This window comes from Bubalus kerabau, chromosome 3 (genome assembly GCF_029407905.1).
Source record: "Bubalus kerabau isolate K-KA32 ecotype Philippines breed swamp buffalo chromosome 3, PCC_UOA_SB_1v2, whole genome shotgun sequence".
NCBI classification, from domain to species: domain Eukaryota; kingdom Metazoa; phylum Chordata; class Mammalia; order Artiodactyla; family Bovidae; genus Bubalus; species Bubalus kerabau.
The window spans coordinates 70,931,154-70,951,559 of record NC_073626.1 but is presented as its reverse complement, the minus strand read 5'-3'; the positions used below and the strand labels follow the sequence as shown (position 1 = coordinate 70,951,559).

General features: G+C 35.9%; 1 protein-coding gene across 5 annotated transcripts in view; it reads right to left on the bottom strand.

Annotated features, from left to right (window-relative positions):
- The window catches only part of ZNF385B (zinc finger protein 385B), a 369,520-nt gene that overhangs the window by 70,804 nt on the left and 278,310 nt on the right, over positions 1-20,406 (bottom strand). For 4 of the 5 annotated variants that reach the window (XM_055572052.1, XM_055572057.1, XM_055572054.1 and 1 more), the window contains 2 exons: positions 9,703-9,741; positions 5,289-5,399 (listed from right to left, as the gene is read on the bottom strand). In XM_055572052.1, coding sequence (XP_055428027.1) covers positions 5,289-5,399; positions 9,703-9,741 — 150 coding nt within the window. The remainder of the gene's footprint in view (positions 1-5,288; positions 5,400-9,702; positions 9,742-20,406) is intronic. The other variant, XM_055572053.1, reaches the window with a different exon arrangement.

The following is a 20,406-nucleotide window of genomic DNA, read 5'->3' as shown; positions in this document are numbered from 1 at the left end:
AATGATTTTTAATCATTGTGCTGGAATGATCCTCTCAAAGACCATGTAGTCCATTTTAGGTTATGCTACAGAGGAGGAAACTGAGGCACACAGTGGTGAAATGGTTTATCAAAGTTCAAAGTTAGGGGTTAAATCACATTCAAGGACTCTTACTTCCATGTTTTACACTGTGCAGCATTTCTATGTATAGAATAATGAACATATAGAGCTGAAAATTCAGAACATGTTCTGAGAGGATCCAATAAGGTTAATCCTTGAAAGCTTTCATGCACCCTGTTTACTAGTAAAAGTTGCTGTTGGATTCTGGAGTCTAGTATGTATGCTGTGCTGTGCTTAGTCACGTCTGACTCTTTGGACCCCACTGACTGTGGCCCACCAGGCTCCTCTGTCCATGGAATTCTCCAGGTAAGAATACTGGAGTGGATAGCCGTATCCTCCTCCAGGGATTCTTCCCAACCCAGGAGATCGAACCCAGGTCTCCCGCATTGCAGGCAATTCTTTACCATCTGAGTCACCAGGGAAGTCCAAGAATACTGGATGGGGTAGCCTATCCCTTATCCAGGGGATCTTCCCAACCCAGGAGTCAAACTGGGATCTCCTGAATCACAGCCGGATTCTTTACCAGCTGAGCTACCAGGGAAGCCCCTAGTATGTATAGTGCTTGGCATAAAATAAAACAGCACAGCAAGTGCTAAGAAAATGAGTTAATTTTTAGGGCAACATAAGATAATGGGAGAGTTGTGGACTTATAGGCAAGAGACCCAAATTTATGTACTAGCATGCTATGCAAAATCACTTCAGTCGTGTCCAACTCTTTGTGTCCCCATGGACAGTAGTCTGCCAGGCTCCTCTGTCCATGAGATTCTCCAGGCAAGAAAACTGGACTGTGTTGCCATTTTCTTCTTCAGGGTATCTTACTGACCCAGGGATTGAACCCACGTCTCTTTTGAAGATCTGCCATGTATTGGTTATGAAAATCTATGTTAACTCCAAAGATAAGAAAAAACCTAAGTGTCCACCAATAAGGGACTAGTTAAAGAAACCATGGAACATCTACACATAGACTACTGTATCAGTATTCTATCGCTGTTGTAGAAAATTACCACAAACTCAGTGACTTAAACAACACATATTTATTATCTTACAGTTCTTGAGGTTGGAAGTCCAACATGGGTTTCATTGGGCTGAAACCAAGGTGTCAGCAGGACTGCATTCTCTTTTGGAGGCTCTGAGTCAATTTCCTTGACTTTTCACTTCTAGAAACTTTCCACATTCCTTGGCATGTGGTCTCTTTTTTCACCTTCAAACAAACAATGGCCACTCAATTTGTTCTTACATCGTGTCACTCTAACCTTTTATTTTGCCTCCCTCTTCTACCTTTAAGGGCCTTTGGGCCTGAGGGATAATCCAGGACAGTTATTTTCAGGTCAGCTGATTAGTGCTCTTAATTCCATTTACTACCTTAATTCCCCTTTGCCTTACAAGGTAATATAGTAAGAGAGTCCAGAGACTAGGATGTGGACATCTTTGCCTATCACACCTATGAAAAAACAGTGAGGGGGCTTGCTAGGTTCTGATAGGGAAAATTCTCCAGGATATATTGTTATGTTAGAAAAATGCAAGGTAAAAGTAAAGCATAAATAGTATACTACCTTGTATGTAGAAAAGGAAGGAGATTGAGTATATATTCATACTTGGTTATATCTGCATAAACAAACCCAGGAAAGACAGGCAAGAAATATTAATGTAGTTATGATAGACAGAGAGAGAAAGGCATGGAGAGTGGGAGGATGGGAATACGATGAAACAATATTCTTCAATGATTCTTTTAAAATTACTTTTCTTTTTGGACCACATAAATAAATGTTTTCTTTTTTTTAATTCAAGGGATTCGTAATTGCAAAAATTTTTACTATTCACTTAATAGTTAAAACATTTTACTTTGAGCAGCCTATCATCAACCTTTTAATTTTTCTCTTGTTAAATTAATACTTCTAACAGGCAGATCCTCATTTGTCAGTGACTTTGTATTCAACAGTTCTCCAACATGACAATCATGAGTTCATGAAAATCTGCATCTTTTGCAAGATTTTTGCAATTTTACTTTACAATCTCTTTGCTTTGTATTATGAGATGCTTCAACATCTGGCATCACTGCAGTGGGAATGCTAGAATTAAATATGGAGCATGTCTTCACCTGGGCATTCATTTTGTCAGTGGCCAGTTGAGTAGTGAACATTTTCATTTTATATTAGTAAAGTTACAAAGATGTTAATTTCCCTACATGGCTACATAAATTTGGATAATAACTGGGCAAAAATGTTAAATATACTTGGATCTATTTTCAGTATTTCTTATTCTGTCTTTTCTTTACAAAATTCCTTTAATTATTACATCTTAAATCTAGTAGCAATATTGTAGTTTAATATATCTAGTAGGTATGTTTCTATAATTAGTCTTCAATTTACAAAATATTTCATGATTCCTATCACATTGATTTTGTTTTCCTAGTCAGGTTTACTGAGGTATACTTTACATACAGTAAAATTCTTTTTAGGTATTGAGTTCTATGAGTTTTGAAGAAAAAAACAAAACAAAACAAAACAGTTTTGTAACGCCCACAGCAACGAAGATTTAGAGTATTTCCATCACCCAAAAAAATTCTCTCATGCCCCTTGGTGATGAATTTCTCAACCCCAACTTCAGTCCCTATTAATTATGGGTCAGATTTCTGTCCCCACAGTTTTGTCTTTTGCAAAAGTTATATAAGTGTAACCATACAGTGTATCGTTTTTGTGTGTAACTTACTTTATTTAGCATACTGCCTTTGAAATTCATCCACACTGTGGGAGGCATTGGTATATCACTTCTTTCACTGCTGAGTCCATTGTAGGGCTATATTTTAGTTTATTTCATCATCAGTTGATAGACATTAGGATCAATTTCAGTTTTGGGCAATTATGAATAAAGCTCCTATGAAGTGAAGTCGCTTAGTCGTGTCCAACTCTTTGCGACCCCATGGACTGTAGCCTACCAGGCTCCATCCATGAGATTTTCCAGGCAAGAATACTGGAGTGAGTTGCCATTTCCTTCTCCAGAGGATCTTTCCGACCCAGGGATCGAACCCGGGTCTTCCACATTGCAGGCAGACTTACCATCTGAGCCACCTGTTTTCATTTCTCTTGGATAAATTCCTCGAAGTGGGATTGATGGGCTGTATGAGAAATGTATCTATCACTTTATAAAAATTCTTATAAATAGCCATCAAACTGTTTTCTAAAAGATCTGCACTCTCTTTTATTTCCAACAACAGTTAATGAGAGTTCCAGTTGGTCCTCATTTTTGCATTTGATAATATCAATTGGTTTAATTTTTATCATTTTAATTAGTATAGTGGTATCTGATTGTGGTTTGCTTCCCTAACAGCTAATGATGTTGAGAATTGTTTTGCATATTTATCTGTCATGGTAAAGTGCTTATTTAAATCTTTTGCCTATTTATTATTTATTGTTGAATTGTAAGTTATTTAAATATCTGCATACAAGGCATGTGTCTTACAAATATTGTCTCTCAGTCTGTAGTTTTTCTTTTCAATTTCTTAACAGTTTAATAGTGTCATTTGAAGAGGAGACATTTTTAATTTTGATGAAGTCCAATAATGAGCATTTTTATAATTCACATTTTTTATTTCATATTTTTTTAGACAAAAAATCTTTGTCTAACTCAAGGTCACATAAATTTTCTCATTTTTTTTCTAGAAGTTTTAGAGTTTTAAGTTTATAGTTATGCATATGATCTATTTGAATTAATTTTTGTATTTTGTGGGAAATAGCACACAAGGTTCTTTTAAAAAAATTTACACGTAGATATCCAATTGCACTATTTGTTGCAAAGACTGACCTTTCTCCATTGAACTATCTTTGCAACTTTGTTGAAGATCAACTGACTGGACAGGTACAGGTGTGGGTCTATTTTGTTCTATTGATCAATGTGTCTACTACTCTCTCACCAATCATATGGTCTTGATTACTATAGATTTTATGGTAAGTATTAAAATCAAAAAGTATAAGTACTCAAACTTTGCTCTTTCCTAAAAAACATTTTGACTATCATAGGCCTTTTCTGTTACATTTAACAAATGTATTCGTATTTTCTATGAAAAAAAGCCTTCTAGGATTTTTATCGAAGTTGTGTTAGGTGTATGGATCAATCGGGGAAGAAATGACATCTTAACAATACCGAGATTTTCTAGTGAATTGGTACTATATATCTCTCAATTTATTTGGGAACATTTTAATTCTTGAAAATGGAATTTGAGAAAGATTTTATCAGGTGCCAAAAAAATTCATTGGATTTTTGGTTGAAATTTCATTAAATATACTTTTATAAGTCATGATAGGCATATCTCCTCTTTTCCAATGACTATAATTTTCATTATGTTTCCTAAATAGAATTATGAAAATATCATTTACTGGTACATGCAAAGAAAGGTATTTACTATTTTAGTATTTCTGAAACTCATGAATCTAATAACATACTCTTTGCAAAATAACTTTGATGGTAAAATATCTTGGGAAAAACCACATATAATATATAGTTGCCAGATTCAGATTTGCATTGGTCATTGGCTTTACTTGATAATTGAATATTATAAACATTCTAATATTATTTATTGTGATATTGTTATTTTATTTGTACATTCTAAAATTGACTTTCAAAAAATATTAATGTGTATCTTTTTATTATCATTTTTTTAAAACAGGATGGTTATGCTTGCCAGATAAGATAATTTACAAAGCTCTCCCTGTATTTCTATCTTCCCAGAAAATATAAACTGTGCAATAAATTATTCTTTCCGGTGTTTAATATGATTTGGCACACACACTTAAATGTGATACTTGCTATCAAGAATAATAACAATGGTTTTCTTCAACATTCATTGCAGTTTTTCATATTTTCATTGCATTTTAAACTTTTAAAAAATATTTTCTGCTATTCAAGTATTTCTGAAAAGTAAATATAACTGGTAGAATTAAGTATAAAATGATACAGATGAGACTGATTGCATAGAGAAATTCTTGATTTTTGATATTAGCCACTCTGTGGTTCAAGTTTCTAATGTTGAATCTGAATCCCTTTAAAATTGAGCACACTGAAATAAATGGGCCACCGACAGCGCACAATAAATGTGCTTCTAGAGAATATGTAATATGAAGAGATGTACACGTTCAGAACAATCAGACTCCAAGCTGACAGGCTACAGAGAGCAATGAAAAGGTGATACTCACATCCGAGTTAAAGCGAAGCTGACAGACATTACAAGAAATAACTTGTTTCTTCTTTGGGGGAATGGACACTCCAAATGTGTGGTTAATGACTGCTTTTTGCACAGGATCCATCTGAGGAGCAAATGACAAAACAGTCAATTTATAGCTTCAAAGGACAGACAATAGTGTGTACAAGTAAAAGTAGCTGTATTATTCCTTGAGGTTTTTATCTTTTAGTTCCCAAACAAGGATCATAAAGAATCTCATTCATTAGTAATATGCTTATTTCCAAGAATTAAAAGCAAAAAAAATTTTTTTCAAATAAAAACACACATAAAACAATCACAGGAGAATCACATTTCAAGATATCTTATATTTATATAAGAAACCTTGAAAAACCTTAAAAGATTAATAGAACAAGAAAACTTAAGATCCAAATATCAGGGTTAAAATTAACTTGTTAATGTTTTCTCTACGTGAGGTAATAATACTTAAGATGGTCTGAAATGACCTCAGTGATGACTGTTACAGATATATTTAAATTTCTTAATTTTCTATCTGTGGTAAAGTCATAAATGATAGACTTATATTACAGACAGTTAGACAAATGTTGATCTTTATTTTAAAATAATTTATTATTGTTTATGGACTCTAGATATTCATTTTACTGGAAATGCATGCTACTCAAATGTCCATAACGGAATGGTTAAGGTGCAAAACTTGTTTAAATATTCAAGGAAAGTTTTGACTTATAGCTTGTGACTTTGCTCTCTTTGGTTTGCATGTACCATACATAGATAGAGAAATATGCAATGATAGTGTAGAAAAAGCATGGCACAAAGCCATGAAAACACTTGGAAAAAGAAAGAACACTATCTGCAGAGCCTATAAAAAGAAATGCAGCAGTGATTCTCCTGTGTACTCCAGATAATAATCCAGCATTAACGTCAGACAACTGGCAGTTCAAAAAACAATGCGGATGATGAACAAAGCATAACTTATCAACAGATGTAATGTGAACAAAGACAGATCTACTGATACCATCATCTAGGAAATCTCCAGAGGTTAGAGCTTAGGCCTGGATTAGTTGATGATATTCGGTAGAAAGGAAAAATGAATGCTATCCCTGATGAGGACTATAAATCAACCAAGTGTACAATTAGCAATTAGAAGAACTTAAATTCATTAGAAAGGAGAGTGGAATACAGATTTATTGAACAGTATAGCAAAGTAGGTTTTTTTTTTTTTTTTTGCTACAAGATTAGGATAATGTATTCCTACTATAAAGATAAGTTATATGGTTTGAAACACTTAGAAATTCAAAGAAGAGAGTAATAGAATTATTTTATACCTTGACTGAAGTGATGGTTACACAAACTTATACATGTATGGAAATTTACAGGACGTGGGCATTCTCCAAAAGTCAATTTTATTTATGATAACTTAAAAAGTAAAAGAGGAAAAAAAACTGTTAAGAGTATTACATTTAACTATTTAATGTAAAATATCATTACTGGAAAATCTGGGGATTTGTTTTGCTCAAGGTTGTAGCAAAACTGATTGTATTAAAATTCATTTAACAAAAATTAAAAAAAAACCCTCTATAGGCAAAAATCTTAAAATATCAGAAAATTAAACCCTAGTCCACTTCCTTAGTATACTCACAGTATAAATACTTAAGTCTCATCAATTTGCAAAACATGAACCTGTAACTTTCTGATTATTACTGCTGCTGCTGCTAAGTCGCTGCAGTCGTGTCTGACTCTGTGAGACTCCATAGAGGGCCTCCTACCAGGCTCCTCTGTCCCTGGGATTCTCCAGGCAAGAACACTGGACTGGGTTGCCATTTTCTTCTCCAATGCATTAAAGTGGAAAGTGAAAGGGAAGTCGCTCAGTCCTGTCGGACTTCTCGCAAGCACATGGACTGCAGCCTATCAGGCGCCTCCGTCCATGGGATTTTCCAGGCAAGAGTACTGAAGTGGGGTGCCATTGACTTTTCTGGGCAAAACAGTTTTAGACAGGCTTAAAAATAAAACAGCCAATCTGTATTGGCAGGATGGAAAACTTTGCACTATTTTGCAAAGCTAAGAAAATAAGATAATTTTATTGAGATATTTTCTGTTCTAAGGTTCTAAAAAAATACATCTAGTGACATGTAAACTATCTAGAATAAAACAATTTCATCATTTTTGTAATATGCGTATACTATTATATATATTATTATTCTAACATTTTTCTTTAAATCATATTAAAATAGACTTTTTAAGAATGCAGCAATGATACTTATGAAATCATAGTTTCACTTCAAAAAATATATTGAAAGTTAAAAATTAAAACTTCCATCATCTAAAAGAAATCTGCACATCCTAGTGGTTCTCATACTTCAATATAGAAACATAGACAAAAGATACATCTACAAAAACCTAGTTCCAAATTTTTAGTAAAACAAGATATCTGTTGAGATTTCCAATACAACCTTGGATATAAACATTCCCTTTGAATTTTTGAAACTGTTAGCTGCCTACATAATTTTTCAAGTGACTCCTAATACAAATGCATTCTACTCAAATCTCATATTTATACCCTATAACCTGAAAATACTGTTTATGTTCCCAAGGCTGAGTGCTCTCTTCCTGAAAGGTGAGTTGTGGCTAAGCACCCCCATATAAAGGCAGATGAGTTCCCACCCATCTGTTTCATGAGAAGCAAACTAAAGAGGTTCCTTCAAGAAATTAGCTAGAATCACTTCTCTAATTTATACATATAATCCTATTTATCCTCATAAAACAGTCCTTTTGCTCGATTCCTTTGCATCTGTCATTAACTCTGGCTTTCTTTTCATCCTTTGAATGGCTTAACTACTAATCACATGAAAATTTTATCTTTCATATTTCTCACTTGGAACAAATTTTCTCTATTTTCCACTTGATTCTCTATTTTGTTATAGGTATTTCAAGAAAAAGTCCACTTTTTTTTTTTCTGTATCTTGTTTCTTTTCCCCCGTTTATCATAGAATTCTATAATTATATTTCTTATTCATAGGTCACTTGGGAGGACATAATTTAGTTGAAAGAAGACTTTAAATGGTATAAGAAAGAAACTTGCCAGTTCATCCGATATTTTGAAACAGACACTGCTTATCTGATATTTTCAGTATTTGCCATCTGAAGGGCTATCGGTTGTGCTAGTAGTAAAGAATCTGTCTGCCAATGCAGGAGACGTAAGAGATTCAGGTTTGATCCCTGAGTAGAGAAGATCCCCTGGAGAAGGAAATGGCAACCCACTCCAGCATTCTTGCCTGTAAAATCCCACAGAGAGGAGTGTGGCGGGCTACAGTCCATGGGGTTGCAAAGAGTCAGACACAGCTGAAGTGACTTAGCACGCAGTAACTACAAATATCTGGGTCATTTCAGCAGGATCCAGATTTAGCAACAACATAGAAAACGCTTTTACATCTTTCTCTTTCTTTAAAGTATAGAGTAGTAAAATCCTGAATTTTTTCTTGTAGTATTCCTAAAATTATTTATTTATTTATTTTTAAAATTTTATTTTATTTTTAAACTTTACATAACTGTATTAGTTTTGCCAAATATCAAAATGAATCCACCACAGGTATACATTAGGTAAAAATAATAACTATAATGTTAATTTATATCAACTTAAATGTTTTCTTCCCCTAATGCAAATTCATTTCTCTCTAATCATAATGATTTGTCCTTAGTCCCAGTCATGTTCGACTCGTTGTGATCCCATGGACTGTAGCCCAACAGGCTCCTCTGTCCTTGGGGATTCTCCAGGCAAGAATACTGGAGTGGGTTGCCATGCCCTCCTCCAGGGGATCTTCCCAACCCAGGGATAGAACCCAGATCTCCTGCATTGCAGGTGGATTCTTAACTGTTCTTAGCCACCAGAGATATTTCATATTTCATAAAGAGATATGTATAACTAAATCAATGGCAAGTCTTTTATCCAATCACCAATTTTCAAGATGAATAAAACAATCAGGCTGAATAAAAACATTCTCATAAATCATAAAATATGATAAATGAAAATGATTCAATTTAGTATAGTCAATACTATATATCTATATCATAATCATTTCATATGTAGAGTACTCAGGAAAATTATTTAAGGTACTGAAATTATAAAACAAACTCTTATTTTTAAAGATTCAATTGGATTTCATTCACATTTGATTATTAAAAATGCACAAATATTTTCAAACACCTTTATTAAAATGTTTACATCACTTTTAAATGAACAAATGCCTTGTTAAATACTCATTAAATTAGCTCATGTTAGTTCACTTTGCACAAGAAACCGGTCTGTGAATTGAGAAGACTGATTCACTGGTAAACAGTACTAAAAAGAGCTTTTCTAGAGAAAAAAAAAAACAACAAACTACCACATAGCTCTAGCTACCAATATTCCTTACCTGGCAGAATTTATTGGTCCCAAATAAGCCTCTTCTTTTCTAAAAGAGTAAAAGTCAGAAGTAGTCATCTGGAATTTTGAGGCTAGCAAGCATATTCACATGAAATTAAAAAAAAAATCCATTTGCTTTGCTCATCTCTGATTAAAAAGTCTGAAATATGTACTAACTAAAAAGCAGCAAGAGTTAGCACTTGCCACTTTTTATAATGAAAGTCATGCAGAAATGAAAAGTAAAACCTATTAGTGCAATTAACTGGTAGGCAATAAAAATGAAAGATTGGGTTGTGGCTGTTGCCAGGAATTGAGGAGATAATTGGAGGGTATGTATGGACAAATTAACCATTTTATTACAGTACTTATAAAAGGAATTCATGAAGCTAGTCTTATCACACCATCTATTATATTTTCAATATCAAAATAAGAATAAACAGGCATCTTTGGGGGTATTCACAAAGTTTATGGAACTACAAATCTGTATTTGTATGAGTTTTTTTTTAAAAGATCATTACTTTCACTGATTATTCCAAAAAGTAATTTATATCCACACAGTGTAAGCAATCATATAAAAACACATGCAGTTGCAAATAAAACCTAGCCAAGGGGAAAAAAACACACCACAGCACTTCACTAAAGGCAGGATGAAGTCTAGGGGAGGGCAAAGAAGCCAGGGTAGGGAAGACATGAACAAATAACTTAGTACTAGATGACATTTACATTCGAGATAATTTTCCTGGGTGGAATTTTAGGCAAATAAAATAAAATTACAAACCTTTCACCTATCTCAATAATTTTCAAGGGGATGAAGTTCAAATTGTATGAACTTACAATGAGTCTTACAATGACTTCACCAGCCATCACATGGGGCTGGGTAGGGAAGCAAACCAAGCACTACTTAATTAAATAGCAAAAAAGACTGCTCAAGAATTATACCAGGGTTTCTCATATGTGGCTGGGTATCCATACTCTTCTTGAAGATGAGGACATTTCATCTTAAACGTAGCTAACTGCTTTAACCTATGTTCTATGAAGCATTTGGTAAACACTTATACAGTCTAGCAGGCAGTACTAGCTTTTCTACTAAACAGGAGCAGAAATCAGGTTTTTGACTTTAAAAAGTTAAAGATCAGTCATTCAACAAACATTCTGGAGGTCTAATATGTTCCAGATGTTGTCTCAAATTAGATGTGGTAGGATGAGCCAAACCCAAGAAAGGACATTGTAAAAGTGAAAAAGGGTGATGATTAAGCAAATCAGTGAGGCAAGAGAAGGCCCATGAAGGTCTGTCCCCTCTTGCCCCACCCTTACTTTGAACTTTTTCCCCCTTTTCTAATTTTCTCACACTTTAAGCATCCAGGATCCTCCCTTTAACAGTGACATCAATGTGTTTATACTCCTGCTCTATTTGCCTTTTAATTTTTTTTCTCTAAGCTGTTATCCTGGAGAACAGAATGGCAGCCCACTTCAATATTCTTGCCTGGAGAATCCCATGGATAGAGGAGCCTGGCGGGCTTCAGTCCATGAGGTCACAAAGAGTCAGACACGACTGCATGACTAATACTTTAAGCTGTAAGAATAATAATAAACATCATAATAAGAGCAGCTTAGATTTACAGAACTCTTAGCATGTGCCAGGAACTCTACTGAGGGATTCTCTCGTGCAGTCTCCACCGTCATGTGAGACAGATATCACTGTTACCCTCCTTTTACAAATGACGAATCTGAAGCTTTGAGAAGCTTAATAACTGGTCACCCTTGAGTTTGTAGGTTTGAAGTCAGGATTCAAACTCAGGCAGGAGTCTCTCCCCCTACTCTTCCCCGCTAACGGACCACCAAGCAGGGTTATGGACATCGTATGTAGCACTGCTAAGATTTGCGAAGAAAGGAGGACTGTTTCTAGAATTCCCTGCAGGCCAGTCAAGCTACACAGAAGGCCTGCTTGGTGTTTAAGTAAGTTTCCTGGAGAAGTGAGTCTCAGCTTTTTTCTTTCTGACCAATATATGCCTTTCTAAGGATAAGCCCATTTCTTCTTGGGCTACTTCAGGAAATCCATAAATAAAAATTGGGGCTGCCCTGTTCTCTTTCCCCATTGTAACTGTTGGGCTTGCATACAGAAAAAAAAATAAAGCTCCAGAAATACTTAGAGATCACACAGAGCAGGCGACGGCCATCCTTTGCACCTGTCTTTGATTTGCTACAAAGCAGACCTCAGCTACTAAACCCTTGTGACTTACGGCTTTCCACAAGTTTGGCAAAGGATCAGTGTTTTAATCGCAATATTGTCAAATTACAGGAGCACAAAAAGAATGACTATTTTTCATCCTTTCCTTTTCCATTATTGGATTTATGGAAAAGAATGAGACAATAGGGTCTCATTAGAACTTCAAATATTCAGGAACTGACGCTTCTAAAAGAAATAGCTTATGTCACTGAAGAGCAATTTATTTCTATGAAGTTACTACGAAAAAGGTTTTGCCTTTTATATTTAAATACTCTGACCATATGCCTTTATTATTACTGTTCTACTTGTTTCAAATCCTTAAAAACTTAATTAGAAACACAGCAGACACAACTACTGCAAGACAAATTCCTTTTCTCAAAGATCAGGAAATACAAACACATCATGGGCAGCCTTATTTCAACTACACAACTCAGTACTGCTTTGGATTTCAAATCAGAAGTCTCAGTAAAAATAAGCCCCATGGAACGTTACCCTGGCACAGCATGCTGTGAGACGTGCATTTTTTTTTTTTTGAGACCTGCAATTTTTTTTTTTTTGAGACCTGCATTTTTTTTTTTTTTTTTGAGACCTGCATTTTTGCATCTGGGATGTGTAACAGTTGAGACGTGCCGTCCTGTCGCTGCTTCTCCTGCCCTGAGCATCCTGACGGGTCCACCCGAATGCTATCCGTGTCACTGGAAGGAAGACAAATGGCACACCGCACTCTCCCCAGACTGTTGATTCAACCCAGAGCCATATTTAGTTCTTTGCTAAAACCACACACTGTGACTGGCAAACAAAATCAGCTGTGCTCTTGTACCACAGGGATACCATTACTCCACCAGAAAGTCAACCAGAATTGGTATAAAGGCTAAAATAACACACTTAAGAAAATAATAGGTCACACTGATCTAAGTCTCAGACCCACTAAAGCTATTACTACGACTACTAGTACTACTACTACTATTTTATCAAAATGTTGTAGACCTTTGCAGTTTTTGACACTGGTTGACAATTAGCAGTATTTTGATAGCTGCAGAAATTAAGGGCCCTTTCCAGAGCCTCCCTAGTGGTGGTCAACATTCCTTGTAGAAAATGTGGAGCCAGTCCAGAGACTGGAAGCAACCAGAGTATAGACCAGAATACATTTTTTTTTTCTTTCCTTTCCTTTTCCCCTTAAAATGAATTTAGACAGTCTGACATCTTTCACTTAAATTCCATATTGTTAGGCCCTCTTTGAAAAGCTCTGGAATTCATCAAATAAGAATTATCTATTCCATAACACAGTTTGCTTTTGAACTATGGTGCTGGAGAAGACTCTTGAGAGTGCCTTGGACCGCAAGGAGATCAAACCAGTCCATCCTAAAGGAAATCAGTCCTGAATATTCATTAGAAGGACTGATGCTGAAGCTGAAGCTCCAATACTTTGGCCACCTGATGCGAAGAGTTGACTCGTTAGAAAAGACTCTGATGCTGGGAAAGACTGAGGGCAAGAGGAGAAGGAGGCGCAGAAGATAAGGTGGTTGGATGGCATCACTGACTCAATGGACATGAGTTTGAGCAAACTCAGGGAGACAGTGACCCCCAGACAGTTCATGGGGTCACAAAGAGTCAGTCACGACTGAGTGACTGAACAACAACATTCCATGACGAAAAGGATGGCTAGAGTAAGGAAAAAACACCCTGGGATCTATTTTGAAAGTAAACTAAACTGCATTTTAAGAGTTTGTTTTTTTTGAGAAATTCCACCTTGGTTTCATTTCTAAAAGAACAAAAAAAGAAACATATATAGAATGTTAGAGATGTCTATTTCTGCCATAAAATAATGTCCTCTTTCTAGAGCACTCTGATAACAAAAAAAATGCAAACTTTTCAGAGATTAAGTGTTTCATATCAATGTAGACATTTCTGTCCTTGGGAATTTTTGCTCCTTTCCAACACATCACACTTTTATAAATGTATAATTTTTAGTTTGCACACACACACTGTATTTTCTTGAAAATTGATTCATTTAACAATAGTTTATTAAATAACCATCATGCACTGTTTTGGGAGCTGGACATACAGTAGAGAAAGCCTTCAAAAATACAACATTCTAGCTAGGGAGGCCTATACAGGTACTCCCTGCTTTTGAAAGTTTGCTTTGCACCACTTGGTTTTAAGAAAGACCTGTATTAGTACCTGTTTTCACTAACTGAAAGAAATCCCAACAGGATTTTTGCTTTTATGATAAAATCTGAAAATTGAAAATAGTGTTTAGCATTTCTTTTGAAATGCTTTTATAGAGAGAGGCAGTGGGCATCTCAAGCAGGGACAGTAGCCCCACTAAGCTCCTTCCCCAGGAACTACACTCAGCATCTCAGCGCTCAGCTGCCCGAGCTCTGACTTGTGTCTGGGCTTCTGTGCTTTATCTGGATTTATTCTGTGCATCCATTAACGAGATGTGTCCCTAAGGAAACTGCTTCTTCACTTTACATTTCAACTTAGGGAAGATTTTATAGTAATTCTCTACTTTCAGATAGGGGAACAAGTATTTCTAAAGTTATAATTATGGTACTTTCAGAGTGTTTTACTATGAAAAAAATAAAACAGGAGAATGGGGAAGAAACACAATTTTACCATGGATAATTCCTAAATACATTTTCACTGCCTTGATACAACTGTGATTCTGATAATTTCACATGTAAAATCATACCAAATATGTAAGGACAAGGATATTATCCCATGATTTAGGGAAGTTCATACAGAATTCAGAACCATACAACTGGTGAAAACGGCAAAGCACATGTTCTTTGGCTTTCACAGCCATCTGTGAGATCTCCACAGAGAATTTTCTTCCGCTCCCAAGTCCCAAGACAACAGCGGGATCTCAGAGCCATGACTGTAGTCGTACCCTCAAAGAGAAAGGGAAACTACAGTGATCTGCTTTCAGAAGTTCTCTAAGGACGAGAGCTAAGTGATGGATGCATCTCACCTGGAGACCTTCCTCGTGGGTTTCTGGTACAGTGTGGTTGGCCTGGTACTTCCTAGTGAATAACAAAATGACCACGAGTTACTCCTAATCACTGCAGATGGGGACTGCAGCCATGAAATTAAAAGATGCCTGCTCCTTGGAAGAAAAGCTATGTCAAACCTAGACAGCATATTGAAAAGCAGAGACGTTACTTTGCCAACAAAGGTCCATCGAGTCAAAGCTATGGTTTTTCCAGTAGTCATGTACAGATGTGAGAGATGGACCATAAAGAAAGTTGAATGCCAAAGAATTGATGCTTTCAAACTGTAGTGTTGGAGAAGACTCTTGAGAGTCCCTTACAATAAGGAGATCAAATCAGTCAGTCCTAAAGGAAATCAGTCCCGAATATTCATTAGAAGGACTGATGCTGAAGGTGAAGCTCCAATACTATGGCCACCTGATGGGTAGAAATGACTCCTTGGAAAAGACCCTGATGCTGGGAAAGATGGAAGGCAGGAGGAGAAGGGGACGAAAAACAGTGAGATGGTTGGATGGCATCACTGACTCAGTGGACATGAGTTTGAGCAATCTCTGGGAGATGAAGGACAGGGAAGCCTGATGTGCTACAGTTCATGGGGTTGCAGAGTCGGACACAACTGAGTGACTGAACAACAACACATATTTTGGCTAAACTCTAACAGTTTTTTTGTGAAGGTATTACAAGAAAATAATGTTTTACATTGTTAACACTTTTAGAACTTTGGAGTTTCCAAATGGTACAAGTGAAAAAGCTAAAAGGAAAGGAATGGGTGTTTTTACCATCTCCTTCTCTTTAGTGGTAAACCAGCTTAACACTCTGGTGGATAATTTTTAAATGGTTCTAGGTTGAAGGAATAAATTTTGAGTTCTTTTCCAGACAGTAGTTATTTTGTTAATGGGAGATGCCCTAAGGCATCTCTGCACCTTGCTGAAGCTGAATGTCTAACTCTGACAGTAGATCCTTGTCTGCAATCATATGGTCAGTGCAAATGTAAAATGTTCCATTTTCCTGGCTGGCTCCACATGCCTGGTGATTTTCCACACTGCCAGGGATCAAGAGAGTTGCAGCAAAGCTGTAGTTATGCCGCTGGGTAATTTAAGAAGCCTCTTCAAAGAGCATTTCAAAAGTTCAGTTTAACAAATAAGACTTTCAATTTACATCTGCAATGAGTATGAGATTTAATTGAAGGTTTACTCATACCTCATTGCATGGACACATACATGCCCAGCAATGCTTCAGGTGCTGACGTTTCTATTCAAACATTAGATGAGTAAACTTAAGAACTGAAATTCAATGGCGTATGTACCCATATTCAGATTAAAAATGCATTTTGGAAAGTCTAATTGGCTGATATGACATATTAAGGAAGCCTGGACCATGCTCAATTCCAACTCAGCTGCTCCTTTCAATGTAGGGAAATGGCATTTAGGTAATGATCTAAATTATGTCTTTTAAGGAAATCCAGTGTTTTTCTTTGTTTTCATTCTTGAACAAATGAATGGTTAGACATGACTGGAAACCATGAGAAGAGAGAGGTGTTTTTCCATCAAGACACAAAGAAAGTTCTTGAAAGGCTTTCATTTTATCCTTATTATCTCATGTTCCTATAACTAAAATAATTTTTGGCCAATGCATGCATACAGAGTTGAAAGTTCAGTAACAACTGTCAAAGACAAGGTAACAAAAAGTTTCCATGAAATTATTAGATGCACTGTTGAGAGAATTTATGAGAAAAGTTATAAAATATGTAAGAAAAAGGAAAAACTACCTTGTAGAGTATGAATAAGAATTTAGCTCTATTCTGAATTTTATAATAGCACAGAAGAAGAAATGAAATGATGACAAATGCCATTAATATTTTCTGTGGAAAAGTTACTACCTTCAAAGTATTATACTTTATATTTCTCAATAAGGTATACTCATATTTCAAACAACAACCACAAAGAGCCCAAGGTATACATTATACATAGTTGACAATGAACTATCTTATCCAAAGAAACACACCATTCAGAGTTATGGGAACAGCAACTGGATTCACCAAGAGAAACTAAAATAAATAAGTCACCTGTTAGCTATGTTTTATTTACTATTTTGTCTCCTCAGGGTGAAATACAACAAGAAATAAACCATTTCAGGAATCTGGGCTGAAGAATAGGTTTTCAATAGATGTTAAAGTACTAAACAAGATAGGGGTTCACTTGAGGATAGCTTATGAGAAGTGATTATTCTACAGGACATTGAAAGAAGCTACCCAGCTTTGTTTGGAAGAACAGGCTGGTATCCGAGATAGAAGATGGTCACCTGCCTTCCGGCCTTTCCTGCTTTTCTTTTTAAAATAGTGGCTTGAAAACACTCCAAACTTGGCTCTAGGATTAAGCTTCTATAACATAAAATTCCAGAGAAGGCAATGGCACCCCACTCCAGTACTCTTGCCTGGAAAATCCCATGGACGGAGGAGCCTGGTAGGCTGCAGTCCATGGGGTCGCTAAGAGTCGGACATGACTGAGCGACTTCACTTTCACTTTTCACTTTCATGCATTGGAGATGGAAATGGCAACCCACTCCAGTATTCTTGCCTGGAGAATCCCAGGGACAGGGGAGCCTGGTGGGCTGCCATCTCTAGGATCGCACAGAGTCGGACAGGACTGAAGCGACTTAGCAGCAGCAGCAGCAACATAAAATTCAGGGCCAAAAATAAGTCTGAGAAATATCTTTTTTTTTTAATAGAACTTAAAAAAAAAACAAAGCAGAACTTTTTATTCTTATTAAAAAAAGGCATACAAATAACCAAACAATACTTGCTCATGATTATAAATGCAATTAAAAAAAATTACTGGTGCTAAGTCTCTGAATGAAATAATAGTGATATATTTGCCTATTTTTCTGGTAAATGGCCTAAAAAAAATCACAAGGCCTTTCTCAATGACTAGTGATATAATGAGCTTTCTTGATTTAAAAACAAATATCCCTCCTCAACAGCCAAACGCACTGACTGACATCTTTTCAAAACCCTTCTGTCAAAGCTAAGCTTGAAAGGATGTTTAGTAACTATCAGATACCTCCTGACACGGAGGCAAAATAGGTCCATGACACAAATTAAAAAGGCTTAAGATGAAAAGAAAACCCCACCAGGCTGGAAGAATTGCAAAATCAGAAATCTGGACCTGTTTGAATGCATTCTTCATTCTGTAAAGCAAAGTGGAAATGAAGTGCTTTTTCCCCCAAATAGAGGCCAACACATTCCTTACTCTTGCACTCAGAAGGAGCCTGACAGGCGAGGACTGCAAGGCTCAATGCAAGGCAGCGTATCTGGAACGTTCCAATCCTAAGCATCACTGTGGGCTGTCCCATGTCACACTCTCACAGGAGAGCAGTAAAATGTCAGGGAGCATCTATACTTTCAAACTTTTAATTTGCTTTGAGTTTCAGAACCTTCCCCCCACTCTACCCCCAAACAGAATCCTAACTGGAAACACAGGATAATAAAACATGGAAAACAGGTCTGGTTAAAGCATGTAGATGAGGTCCCAGTCTCACCAGTATTATTTTACTCCAACTTTCTCACTTGAAAATGAGAAAAGATTTGGAGAATTTTAGTAACTTGCTTGAACCTCTACAGCTAAGACCAGAACCCAGATCTCCTGCTCTGGTTACCAAGCTTGAAATAAAAATCCTTTTTTTAAAAATATAAATGATGTGCCAAATATTACATAGGATATTCTTATATTAAAAATACTTCATTGTTTACCTGGAAATCAACTTTAACTGGGCATCTTGCATTTATCCGTTCCCTTCTCGCATTCCTTTCCAAGGATGTCATGGCTAAACCAATGTTGATTCTACTGGTCCTTCTTCATGCAGGCTTACCTGCCACACTTAACATTTTAGGACTTTAGTTAGGAAAGTGGTCCCTGAGTGGTTTTGTGGATGGGTGACATAAAAACTATTATATATTATACAGTCATCTTGCTAGTACCTTTTTGTATGGATGGATATGTATATACATATTTACTCTCCTCAGCAAAAAAAAATTTTTGATTCAACTCTGCATTTATATAATACAAAATACACCATACGTGCAAACTAAAATAAAGAATTTTAATAAAGTGCCTTCCTCTGCTTTCTGGGGTGATAATCGCTTTATTAAATAAGGCTTTATTAAATAAGTACAGCTTGACATTAATATTTATTCATTTGATTTATAGTTACTTTTATGAGATGCAAGGAGGCTACATTTAACACCAAAAGTAGTTTAAACTGAACTGCCTTCCTTTCTTTTGAATTTGTAAGGAAATGTAGTGTTTTGAATTTGTAATGAAGGAACATTTACTTCTACGTAAAACTATTTTATCCACCAAATTTATTTCACATATAAAGAAAGTTTTTTCTGTCCCCGTGTGTTCAGAGTAAGAGCATCATATGTAAGAGAAAAATGAATATGCAAATAAAATAAAATAATCAGTTAAAAACGTCCTTACATTTTCACCATGGACATGGCATCAATATTTCCTAATCAAGCAAAGGAGGAAGACCTATATGAATTACATAGCAAGTTGTCATGAATCACAAAATCCCTTCATAATGTTCATGAAGAATCTTAATATGAAGCAAAAATCACTGGTATTTTTAATCTATCTCTGAAGACTTTCACAAACATTTCTGAATTATTCTGTTTTCCATTCTGAAATTCGGTCTTTCAGGATGCTGGCTTCAAAATCTTCACAAGTCATTTGAAAATTTTTATTTACCCTTCTGTCTCCCTCAACTTCTAACACTTATTAAAATGGAAAAAAATAACGATATCCAATAGCACGAGAAGTTGATATGCCACTTTATTTAAAAGGATTCTTATAATTAGTCAGGAATCACTGAATCTCTGCCTCACATCAGAACCATATCATAGAAACAACTGTTGGCGGTTATCAAACCATTGCAGCCTGAGTGGCCTCCTGAAGCTGGAGTTAAAAGCTGGCCTCTGGAAATCAATTGTTCTCAGCAGAGAAGAATATTTCAGTGATATGGAAGCCGAAATGGAGACTATAATCTTTTGTGATTATCCTTGAGGCTGAAGCAAATACAAAAAGGAAAGTCTATGAATTGCTGATAATTTCCTGTGATGGCTGATTCCCAGGAAATTCTGATATTACTCATGCTTATAACCAAAATGATGGTTCCCCAGAATGTGTAGCTTCAAAGAACTCCACATCTGGCTATCACAATTCTTCTTCAGAGGCTACTCATCCATTAAAGGGGCCGGTCTTGTGAAGTGGCAGCTCTCTCAGAAGACAATGAAGGGTCTGATTGCACAAGGAGTGATGAGCTATGTGCCACAGGCTCTTTCTAGAAAGTTCTTTTATGAAGGAACTGATTTAAAATGTATCTGTTTTAATCCCTCCCTTCCTGCCCCAGAAGTCTACAGATTGATACATTTCTCTGCTATTCCTGACAGCTATGGAGATAGAATATCTTGGCTTGTATATTTTTAAAGTTTTAT